Here is a 12,084-nt window from a genome sequence, read left to right as displayed (position 1 = left end):
TCTATACAAAGCAAGCCAAAGGAGTGCTGTTATCTGTAAATCTTAGTTTGTTAAGAAAATATCTTTGTTATGTGGGTGCTACTGTGTAGCATTTATAAATTAAAAAACAAAAGATTGTGTATTTGCAGCTGGATCTAGAAGGAAGCACAGGCGTGAGACCTTTTTCAACTCAATAGATACTGAGTTGCTGGGGGGGGGGGGGGGCGGGTGGGTGGGCAGATAAGCCTAAGGAGGCTTATCTCTGTGTGTAAAAAGGAATTACCTTTGGAATGAGATAGAAATACAGTTTCTAAGGATTAAAAGACATGATTTAGGCATGTGTGTTCTGTTCTAGGTTTAAAACCTAGAGCTGGCTGTTCCTGAAGTCTTGGTACAATATATTTTGTATGTAAGACTTCATTCTTTAAAGAAGTGCTGGGTCTAAAGAAGTAACTAATTTCTGTTTGGGCCTGATGTTCACAGTATAGCCCTTAAAGTAATTCAAAAGGGTTTAATGTTAGATGAGTGTGATGGCATATAAAGTTAATTCTGGCACACATGGAGATAGAGGGTTTTGCTCCACTTCAGCTATCCTACCATGCACCCCTTCACTGATGATGGCATATCGCAGCAGTGGTAAAAAGAAAACAAAATTCTGTGTGCAGCACATTACCCTGCTGGGAAGAGATCTAATCTACCAGTTTAGCTTCTAAAAACCTCTTGATTTTTGTACACTGGAGGTTTATCGTGTTTCCTAGGTTAGAATTCTTTTGAAAACAAAAGCTGACTTGGCTCATACAGCAAGAAAATAACCAGGTCTCAGGGGAATTGAAGTGAAAAGCCATTAGAATCTGGTAATTACAAGATGAAGTCAAGCAGCGGTGGTCTTCTGTGGAGCTGATTTCACATACTTTGTATGAAAAGACTTTGCATGTGTTGTCAATGGGAAAAGCTTTGGTGAAACACATCTTGCAGATGTTCTACTATCACCTGACATAGTTGCCATCTTCAGTAAAGACTGGGTGGTTTCACTTAAAGAAGGGGCTTTCTGTACAGACAGCACTACATGTAGTGAAATTACATGCTTTTATTCTGCCTGTATATAACATAAGACAATGGCCACTTCAGTGCAAGCTTTCTCACCCAGTATATTTTCCCATTGTATCAACAACTTTGCTTTTAATTAGGCTTCAGTCTCTTTGAGCAAGTGTTCAGGGTTGTGAGATTGTTCATGGCAATGAGTCCGTCTGCTTGAAAGAGAATTGCTGACAAACCAGCCATTCGTTAGCAAAAATGTCTGCTGGGGTGGGAAGGTGAGAAGTTGTTAATTTAAGATAAGATCTTTAAGGATCCTAACTGTGAATCTGTAGAACAAACCTAGCTGAAAATGCAGACAATTCGTGTTTATCTTGATGACTGCCCTGGAAGTTTGAGGTGAATATGCTTTATTTGTGCAGAAAATGAGGGATAGAAAAGAGGCACAAGCTTCCTGGCCTATAATTGTTCATAATATGGTGAAAGTCCTATATACAATTTCCAGTCCATCCTTTGAACATGTGCACGTATAACTTGGAGACACATCTTGCTTCATCACTGGCATCTTTATAATCCTAAGGAACAATTTTTTCAGCCCCTTGCATTATTGCTGGCGTCTCTAGAATTCAGGAGTGAGTGTCAAAGCAGAAGTAAGTCCATGCTGTATCACTTTTCCATTAGCCAAACTTTCTTACTTCCTCAGCCTGCAAGAAACACAATTGGATAAGTTTGTTTAAAGACCAGTTTTGTTGGGCTAAGAGCATGGAGGAGTGCTGCTGCAGCTTTTGCATGTTGGCTTCCATGGTCAAAAGCTGTGGTTGTTAGCTACCCACTGCAGTTCCCAATCTTCAAATACTCTGACTCTGTTCCTGGTAGGACTAGCTTTCTCAAAACTACTGCATTTACAAACTATGGAAGTGTAGCTTATGTTCACATAGAAATGTTCTGATTCACAGTTTTGCTCCCAACAAGGGAACTGAGATGTTTCAAAGCCAGCGTCCAGGCTCCTCCTCTTGTGTAGAGAATGCTCCAAGTTTTCCTTCAGTGTGAGCTTCTGAATTTCACTTTAAGGACTGGTATATGTGGAATAATGGAGGAGGAATTGTCTCACAAAGGATTACGTAAAAGGCAGGGGGCAGAAATCATAGAATCAGAGTAGTTAGGATTGAAAAGGACCTTAAGATCATCTAGTTCCAACCTCCCTGCCATGGGCAGGGACACCTCACACTAAACCATACCACCCAAGGCTCTGTCCAACCTGGCCTTGAACACTGCCAGGGATGGAGCATTCACCACTTCCCTGGGCAACCCATTCCAGTACCTCACCACCCTCACAATAAAGAATTTTTTCTTTATATCCAATCTAAACCTCTGCTGTTTAAATTTTAACCCGTTACCTCTTCTCCTATCACTACAGTCCCTAATGAAAAGTCCCTCACCAGCATCCCTGTAGCCCCCTTCAGATACTGGAAGGCTGCTATGAGGTCTCCACGCAGCCTTCTCTTCTCCAGGCTGAACAGCCCCAACTTTCTCAGCCTGTCTTCATATGGGAGGTGCTCCAGTCCCCTGATCATCCTCGTGGCCCTCCTCTGGACTTGTTCTAACAGTTCCATGTCCTTTTTATGTTGAGGACACCAGAACTGAACACAATACTCGAAGTGAGGTCTCACAAGAGCAGAGTAGAGGGGCAGGATCACCTCCTTTGACCTGCTGGTCACGTTCCTTTTGATGCAGCCCAGGATACGGTTGGCTTCCTGGGCTGCAAGCACACACTGCAGCCGGCTCATGTTCATTTTCTCATCAGTTAACACCCCAAGTCCTTCTCCTCAGGGCTGCACTGAATTTCCTTTTTGCCCAACCTGTAGCTGTGCCTGGGATTGCTCCAACCCAGGTGTAGGACCTTGCACTTGGCAGGGTTAAACTTCATGAGGTTGGCATCAGCCCACCTCACAACCGTGTCAAGGTCCCTCTGGATGGCATTCCTTCCCTCCAGTGTATCAACAGAACCACACAGCTTGGTGTCATCGGCAAACTTGCTGAGGGCACACTCAATCCCACTGTCCATGTCAGCGACAAAGATGTTGAACAAGACCGGTCCCAGCACCAATCCCTGCAGGGCACCATTTGTTACTGGTCTCCAGCTGGACATTGAGCCATTGACCGCAACTCTTTGCATGCGGCCATCCAGCCAGTTCTTTATCCACCGAGTGGTCCACCTATCAAATTGATGTCTCTCCAATTTAGAGACAAGGATGTCATGTGGGACAGTGTCGAATGCTTTGCACAAGTCCAGGTAGATGACATCAGCTGCTCTACCCCTGTCCATCAGTTCTGTAGCCCCATCATAGAAGGCCACCACATTGGTCAGGCAGGATTTCCCCTTAGTGAAGCCATGCTGGCTGTCACCAAGCACCTCATTGTTTTTCATGTGCCTTAGCATGCCTTCCAGGAGAATCTGCTCCAAGATTTTGCCAGGCACAGAGGTGAGACTGACTGGTCTGTCATTCCCTGGGTCATCCATTTCCCCCTTCTTGAAAATGGGGGTTATATTTCCCTTTTTCCAGTCATTGGGAACTTCATCTGACTGCCATGGTTTTTCAAATATGATGGACAGTGGCTTAACAACTTCATTCGTCAGCTCCTTCAGGACCCGTAGATGGATTTCATCAGGTCCCATGGACTTGTGTATGTTCAGGTTCTTAAGATGGTCTTGAGCCTGATCTTTTCCTGCAGTGGAAGGTCTAAGGTCTTCATTCTCACAGTCCCTGCATCTGTCTTCCAAGACGTGGGTGGTGTGGTCAGAGCATCTGGAAGTGAAGACTGAGGGAAAGAAGTCATTCAGAACCTCAGCCTTCTCCAAAACGAGGGTAGCCAGTTCTCCTGATAGCTTCTGGAAAGGGCCCACATTGTCCCTAGTCTGTCTTTTATTCACAGTGTACCTATAGAATCCCTTCCTGTTATCTTTCACATTCCTATCCAAGTTTAATTCTAATTGGACCTTAGCTTTCCTAACCTGGTCCCTGTCTTCATGGACAACATCCCTGTATTCTTCCCAGGCCACCTGTCCTTGCTTCCACCTTTCATAAGCCTCTTTTTTCCCCTCTAAGTTTCCTCAGCAGCTCCTTATCCATCCAAGGAGGTCTCCTGGCCCTCCTGCTGCACTTCCTTCTAGTTGGGATGCAACACTCCTGAGCTTGTAGCAGGTGATCCTTGAATATCAATCAACAGCCTTGGGGCCCCCTGCCCTCTAGGGCTATATCCCATGGAACCTTACTAAGCAGGTTCCTGAAGAGGCCAATGTCTGCTCTCTTGAAGTCCAGGGCAGTGAGCTGCAGGTGATTTGTGCACATCTTGCCTATTTTGAGCCCCTTTGAAGGCGTATGGCTAGAGATAAGTCTTGCAACTACTGGGAGCATGGATTTACAGTTTAGCTAGAGGGTCTGTATGGATTTTTCCATTGCTCCATAGAGAAGAATCTGCTTGGATATCAACACATGTCCCTCCAAGGAGAGGTATGCATAGTTTTAGCAGCTGTCCATCTGGGGTGATGTTCATTTAGTCCTGCACCCCACCCTCCCCAGTGTTTTCTTGCACAAAGGTGTAAAGAAGGAAGAGCTACGACCTCAGCTGTTTTCTACTCCCTATCACACTGAAGCAGCTCTGATAACTTTTCAGTTGTTCAGCTGAGTTTCCTCAAGCTTCACAAAATATCCAGAGCATTTCTGATTCTCTTAATGCCAACTGCTTTTGGATGAATACCAGCAGTCAGACAGACTTTCCTTCTCCCTCCCTTCCCTGTACAAATTGCTTCCCTAGGGCCATCCAAACAGAGGGCTCATCTAGAAGAGAGGAAAATCAGTGTGCTTCAAAAACCCAGCTGTCACCAGATGAATAATTCCCTCGAATGATGAATGTAGCAGGTATCTCATATACTCAGGAAGGTCCTAAATTTGATTTTGTTTTTCTTTGCCATCAAGAGTGTACTGCAGAAATTTCTTATTTTGGTGCAATCAATGAAAGTCCCTTCAAATCCCAAGGGCAAATGCTCCAGAGTTCCTGTGGATGAACTACTCATGTTCATCCGGTGCCAGATCCAAGAGAACAGGGATGTGTCAGGTTCAGGACAAGGGTGATTCTGTCTGCTCTGTCTTTGACTTGTAAGTTCATTTTGCCTAACACAACCTGTGTGGATACATGTGCATGCAATAACAAAGTGGTGGAGTCTTTTCCAGTGTCAAGGAACTTTCCTTCAGATTTCCCGTAATACTGTCTCTGCAGACAAGGAAAAAGTCAGCACATGTGGAAGGCTGTTCATAAGTCTTGGTACAGGACTTAGCCCTGGAACATCTTAGAGAAGTTCTGGACCTGCACACTATATTAATCTTAGCATGAGTCCTGAGATGCACCTATATTTGTCAATCTCTCTGAATTCATAGGTAATGCCAAGAGGCAAGAAAATGCATACTGTTGACATCCTTAGAGTCTTGCTCTTTTCTATTGATTTAACAGGACCAAAACTTTTAAAATGTTTCCTGTCAATTTTATAGCTGTTCGCAGCTTGTTTGAGATGCCATGTTACCTCATTGCAGGGGACATGAGTGTACTTTGTCACATATCCACTGATTGCTCCTTATCTGCCTTGATGTGTAGAGGAGAGGTTGTCAGGTTACACAGGTTAGTGACTTTCCAACAGGGTTCAGTAATACTTGAGATTAGCAACTGCATGGAACAAAATGCCATTGCTTGCCAGGCAGTAAACTCTCATCTCTTGATTCTTGGGGTGGCTGTGGCGTGTGTGTATGTGTGTTTTCATTTTTTTTCTTCAACCTTCTTTTAGCAAAGGCAGCTGCCACCTCTGCTTCTCCTGTTAAGAAGGGCTACAGGTGCTAACCACTCATAGGAGGAGGTGCATGCATAGAAGAGTCATTTTAATAACTGAAATCTTCAGAGTAGGGCTACGTGGTCAGGGTGGACCTCCAACATGCCCCCTGCCTCTGCTTTTGGAGTTTGTGGCTCCTGCAGGCAACAGGAAGAGGGATGAGGAAGGCCAGCTTTTCAACCTTCTTACCCTGCATAGAAACTTCAAGTGAGACATGCAACCACAATGGATGGTGATATCCTGGTTTTTATGCCTGAGAGATACAGATGTTTGTAGTGATGCAGTAGGGGAAGTAGGTGTTCTGCCAGTTAAGTGCTCCTGGTGGTTATCTTTTGCGGATGTGGTGACTCCATTAACGCATGTCCTGGCAAAAGGATTGGTTTGACATGCACGTGGCTGTCACAAGTTACAAACCTACAGATGTAAGCAACTTCGTGACTTGCTTAGATGTTTAATATGTTGAATATATTGGCTGTTTTACAGGCAAAACGAAAGGAAGAGAATTGATTCTTTAGAGGCTTAAAAACAAGTTACTTAGCTGTGTTCCCAGGGAAGCAGTGGTAGAGTGCCTTAATAAGCAAGTCACTGTTCGATGACAGATCTCGTGCTAATTTTGCTGCTGTCTGCTCCTGTTTGCATCTCACAGTTGTGGGTGAAAGCAACAGAGCAGTGATTAGCTGAGACCCTGCTGAAAAAAACCCCACAGTGGCTTCTGAAGAACAAGGAGTGAGAGTACATTACCCTCTGGCATTTTTATTTTATTTAGCAGGTAAAACTGTTCATTCAACCAGAGTTCATTTACAGTGGTACCCCAGCAGACTGCAGCAGTGGGATAAATCACCAATCACTCACAGTGCAAACAGGAATAATTCAGACTCTGATCATCTGTACTCAGGAGTTCAAGTCTCTTGCAGTATACACTAGATACCTGCCAGTCCCTCTCCCTTGCTTCCAAAATCCTATCAGGTATTATGGTCCCTGGTTTAGTCCCCAAAGGATATTTGTATTTGCTTTCCCCTGGTGGGTTTTGATTTTAATGTTATTAATCAGAAGCTGAGCAGTTCACAGGATTAGACATTTTTAGCCACCAAATTAATGGAAATTGAAGTATATGCTTCCTTTTGAGGATATACTTTCTTTTCAGGAGCTTTGAGTTGGAGGATCATTGATGAGATAATATCAGCAGTCTTAACTAATCCCCCTAATGATTGTACCAGGGTGAGCAATTAGTCTGGTGGTCCACCACAAGGCTACTTTTACTTTGTAAGTGGGGTTTTGTGCTGAAAACTGTTTTCTCCCTTTGCTTCAAAGCTGTGCAAAGTCAAAAACCGTGTGGCAGTGTGCAGCCCTGTTGAGGCTGGGTCAAGCTGCCTTTCTGCTCCCTTTGGAGCAGGGCATATTCTAGTTGCTGAGCCTATTAAAAATGTATGTGTTAAGTGATGGGATAATTACAGCAAGTTTGTCTGGGGATGGATAGCAGCAGTGAGAGAAATTTTAAAATGTGTCTGAGAAAAGATAGCTGTCTTTAGGGAAGACAGTTCACTGTGGGAGGTTCGGCAGCATACACTGCAACTGGTAGTGCAAGGACACATGGGGGACACCAGTCTGGGAGCAGTCATTCAACTTCAGCACCCCCAAGGCTGTTTTCAGCACTCCAGCCCTTACATGCTTAAGGTTTATTGGCACAATGTTGTTTTCCCCCTGTCTGAACAATTTTGGTCTGGGAGGGTGCATCTGCACTTGCTGGTCACATCAGGAGTGTGGTCTGAAGAGCAGAATTTTTGCTTGGGGGTTGCCTGACTAATGCAGTAGACCATTAATTTGCAGACAACTAGGATATCTCCAAATGCAACATCATCAGTTGGCAGGAGGTAAATAGACACTGCCTTTCTGCATGAAGTAGGGCTGGAGCCCTCTATGTTTATCTTCCCTTCCAAACTGGATTTATCTTTTATTGCTCTCTAATCTTCTCTCTTTTTTATTTTACTTGTTTGAAACCTCTTGGCTGTGGGAGAGGTTGCATGGCCACAGAGACAAAGAGGGTTTGTCATGGTGATAAGTCGATGTAGTTAGGGTGCTACAGACCTTTGTCCATATGCTGCCAAAAGATGAATATTATTATTATTATTATTATCCCACTTCTCAAGGAGACTGTGAGGGTTTATGTTTGTAAATTACTGTGGAGATTTAAAGCTCTGTAGAAGCACTAAGGATTATTGCTTTCTAATTCTTCTAGGAAGTATAACTTTTATAAAGATTTTCAGCCTCGAAAGCATCTTTGAATTGGGAAGAGTTAAGTCTCTTTGAAATTAGATACACTTCTAATGTGTAAGATATAAACAACTGCTGCTCTCTGCTGCTGCTTCCAAAATGGGGTTGGGGGGGAAAGTCTGCATTGGCAGACTATGATAGTGCCTCTTCCTTTATTCCAGGAGTCCAACGTGCTGATTGCTGCTAACAGTCAGGGTACAATTAAGGTAAGTTATTTCATGCATCTCCTCTTTAAACACTTGTATCTGTTGTTAGTAAAGAGCAATGTCAGAAAAATTGTGTGGCCAGGAGAAACCATTAGAGGAGGTCATCCCAACTGTAGAAGTCTGTAATTTAAATGATATATTTGCCTGTGGCATGTGGTGGAGCAAGCAGACAGTGCACCAGCAAGGAAACCCAGTTAAACCAAGGTGTAGAAAAGCTGCTGGCTGCCATCCAGCACCTGCCATGCTCCTGCTGCTCCTTGGGGTCCTGGTAGCATGGAGAGTCTGGCAGAAGCATCCCTGCAGGCTCAGGCTGTTTCTTGTGGCAGTGGAGGCTGTGCATTAACTCACCAGTTGGTGTTAACCAGAGCTCATCCTCTGACTGCTGCTGCCAGTGTGGAGTGTAGCAGAGCTGAAAGGTGAGCTCCTGATGTGCAGCCAGCTGGAACAATGTCTGAAATGAGGAGGAATGCTTCCTCACTTTGCTTTCTCCTGGTGCCCAGACTGGCTATAACAGACAGCAGCTGCCAGCACAGGATTTTGTGAAAGCAGCAGACCTCCCTGTGCCAGCATTTTGCCAGGTTTTCAGCATGTGAATTAAAATTCTTCCCAAGTGCCTCATCAATGTATTTCTATCCATCCATGCAATGTCAAGTAACACGGAAAAGACTTTGCCCTTCTTTACGTGCCTGTCAGACATCCAGACAAAATCAGTGCCCAAACCCAGGCTGGTGTTGATCCTTTGGAGAAACTCAGGTCTAATACAATCCCAAGCTGTACACAGTAGCACTGACCTCCACCATGCATTTCGAGCTTGGTGGTTAATGCCATAAGCTTGTAGCCCAGAGCCCTGCCAGCTTTCTGTAGCTGCTTATGAAGCAGTTCACTTGCTGTTTGCAAAGTCACATGCTGGATTGAAGCTGAGGTCCTCATCCTGATTTCTCCTCCCATCCCTGTGACAGTAGCAGCTTTCTGGAGCCATATCAGAGTTGCTGATCTAAACATTACTGGGAAAAGTCAACATGAAAAAAGAGGCAGGAATGGGGAGAGCCCCAAGTGGTCTGTGTTTGACTGCAGGTCGTTTTAATTTTTTTTTTTATTTTTTTTAGCTAATTTTTAGGCCATGAGTGGCCTGCTTAATCCTGCTGTTGCAACATTTGATGCTGTAGCCTCTTGTTCATATGCAATTTATTTAGCAGGCTTTGAAATTGGCTGCTCATTACTTTGGTCACTTCCTTCTTAGTAAAGCAGACAAAATGCACAGATGCTTTTGATACCTCAAAGTGAATCCAGCAGCAACAGGAGAATGATTAGAGAGGAGAGGTTCTGCTCATGCATTTTATTTGTTAATGAGAGAAGGTACACAGAAAAGTGGAAATGGCCAGGGCTGTTAGAACCTGGTATTTCCGTTTGCCTTTGTCAGCACACAGAGGGAGTTGGGATGGTCTGATAGGGTTTGCAGAAACCAGCTGCAGTCTGGGGATAGATTGCCATGCTAGGCAGTACCCATGAGCTAAAGCTCTGAAGCTTTCCCTAGGAAAACCAAACCAGGTTAATACATGCTGTGACAACCCTCCCAGTCACTTTCCTTTTGCTGTCTCTAGCCCATGCCTTCAGAGGCTGCTGCACCACTTAGTGTGGACAAGTGAAACGTGAGCACAGAGGACCAGATGATCAGAATTTTTGTCCTCTATTACAAAACTTCCAATAGCTGGTTGGTTGGGATGAGTGGAAATGAGGCAACTGTGGATGTTTTTGCTTCATGTCATAATTTATCCTAGTGCAGGCAGACACCAAATTGGGATCCTTGCCAAGTACTTATCTGATTTGTGTGGTATTATTGTGTGCTGGTGAATAAAGGGTAAGGGATGGAAACAGAAGGGTCAGTCTTGTCATAGAGATCTATATGCTGATGAGGGAGAGAGTGAATGTCATCAATTCCTATGCTAAATGTCTCTTTTTTTTCTCTGCTAATCAGGTACTGGAGTTGGTATGAAGGGTTTTTTCTCAAGGGATGAGGTGCTTGTTGGTCCTGCTACAGAATTCATCTGGGATCCTCTGCAGGACAAGAAACTGAAATCACCTTGATGTTCCTCCACAAAACCATCATGTTTGGTTTTTTTTTTTCCATTTATGGACTGCTTAGGACATTTTGAGACACTGGAAACACCAGTGACCTGTCTGCCATCAACATTAACTCCACAGACTTTGCTGCTGCTGGTGGTGGTATGGTTGTCTAATTTTTATGATAAGAAAACAAATTCTTTTAAATAAAAACTAAAAGGAGTAATAAAATTTATTGAGCCACAAGCTGAAGCTGAAGATTCTCTCTTGTTGCATATGGGAACAGATTTACTTGGGAAGGGAGCTTACAGGACCACACAGGGCTGTCCTGAGTTGCACATTCTCCAGTTACTTTCATCTGGATTCTTCTTCATCCCTTTGGAAAAAAGAGAAAGTCTCTAAGCCTTACCTGGACATGCAAGCAATTCACTTTGAGATCCCATAATAATATGGGTTGTTTGTTCCTTTGATTTATTAATTATTTTTTTAGATGTCAATCTGGGTGACGTTTCTCAACATTTAATACATCTCTGAAGACTCAAGTCCTCTGGTCATCAAGAAGAGAAGGGCAGCCTCCCCCCTTCCTTCTCTCCTTATGCTCCTGCTTTGACTCAAAGGGGCAGCTCCAAAGGAGAGGATTAAGTTGTCCTTTCATCCATGTGAGCCTGGGCATCTCTGCTGCCTGCCACCAGCAACGTGCTGAGATGAGGTGACCTGCAGTTGCCTGGGACTTGAACTGACCTCACCAAGACATTGTGGGATAACAATCTCCCTCCCACTGACCTGGCTGTGTTTGACTATCTCAGCTAGAGGAGGAAGCTTCTAGATCCAGTTACCAAAGCCTGCACCACTTAATTGCTCGTGTGGTCTGGTTGCGTTTTGTCCCTCTCTGCACACCATGGAAGCCAAGTGTTTTGACTGTTGTAATAAGAGAGGGGATGGAGTTGGTTTGTAATGTGTTTCAGAGCCATGATATAAGTAGCCTTATTTTTAATGGTCATGCATAAACTTAATTGTACATATGGAGGGGGAATAAACCATGATGCTGAATTGATGTTGCTTTGTCGGCAGGATGGTGGGAGACGGGTAAGAAGGTGCAGACGGTCTTTGCGAGTAGCAGTCATGCTGAGCTGTCAGGATTGCTGCCAAAACTTGAAAGTGGAATTGGTGGGCGTAGCATCTTCTCCTAGCTGTGGGTGGTAAAGGTGCAATGTAGACAGTGATACCTGTGGGAAGCATTTTGGTTTGCAAACAGAATCTCTATGTTCATTCATTGTAGTATGCGTCTCCCTCGTACCTCTGAGACTGGGATTGCTGCAAGGACTTCACTGTTCATGTCAGCAAAGCAAGGCCCTGCTGCAGTCTTGGTCTACCCATCAAGGAGCTGTAAATGATGGCATGTGAAAGGTGTCTCGTTTTCTCTAGGTGTTAAAAGCCTGATAGTGATCTTCCCAAGAGGATTGTGTGGTCTTCTCACATCCTTTGGTCACAGCTGAAAGAAAAATAAGGATGTTCTTGGGGATATGAACAAAGTAGGGGTGAATCCTTACAGCAGAACTAGGGCTAGGTTCTGTTCTGATTGCCAGTTTCTAGTGGGGCCGTAGGAGACACATGTTCCTTCAAAGCTAGAAGGGTGTGGAACATACCAAAATT

At 44.2% G+C, this 12,084-nt stretch overlaps 1 protein-coding gene across 2 annotated transcripts in view; it reads left to right on the top strand.

Annotated features, from left to right (window-relative positions):
- Positions 1 to 11,485, top strand: part of COP1 (COP1 E3 ubiquitin ligase) — a 130,474-nt gene extending 118,989 nt beyond the window's left edge. For both annotated transcript variants that reach the window (XM_034064224.1, XM_034064223.1), the window contains exons 19-20: positions 8,326 to 8,370; positions 10,346 to 11,485. In XM_034064224.1, coding sequence (XP_033920115.1) covers positions 8,326 to 8,370; positions 10,346 to 10,363 — 63 coding nt within the window. In that variant the 3' untranslated portion in view covers positions 10,364 to 11,485. The remainder of the gene's footprint in view (positions 1 to 8,325; positions 8,371 to 10,345) is intronic.
- The last annotated feature ends 599 nt before the right edge of the window (positions 11,486 to 12,084 follow it).

The sequence above is a fragment of the Melopsittacus undulatus genome, chromosome 6, assembly GCF_012275295.1.
Source record: "Melopsittacus undulatus isolate bMelUnd1 chromosome 6, bMelUnd1.mat.Z, whole genome shotgun sequence".
Classification (NCBI taxonomy): Eukaryota; Metazoa; Chordata; class Aves; order Psittaciformes; family Psittaculidae; genus Melopsittacus; species Melopsittacus undulatus.
This window is presented reverse-complemented; position numbering and strand designations above follow the sequence as displayed.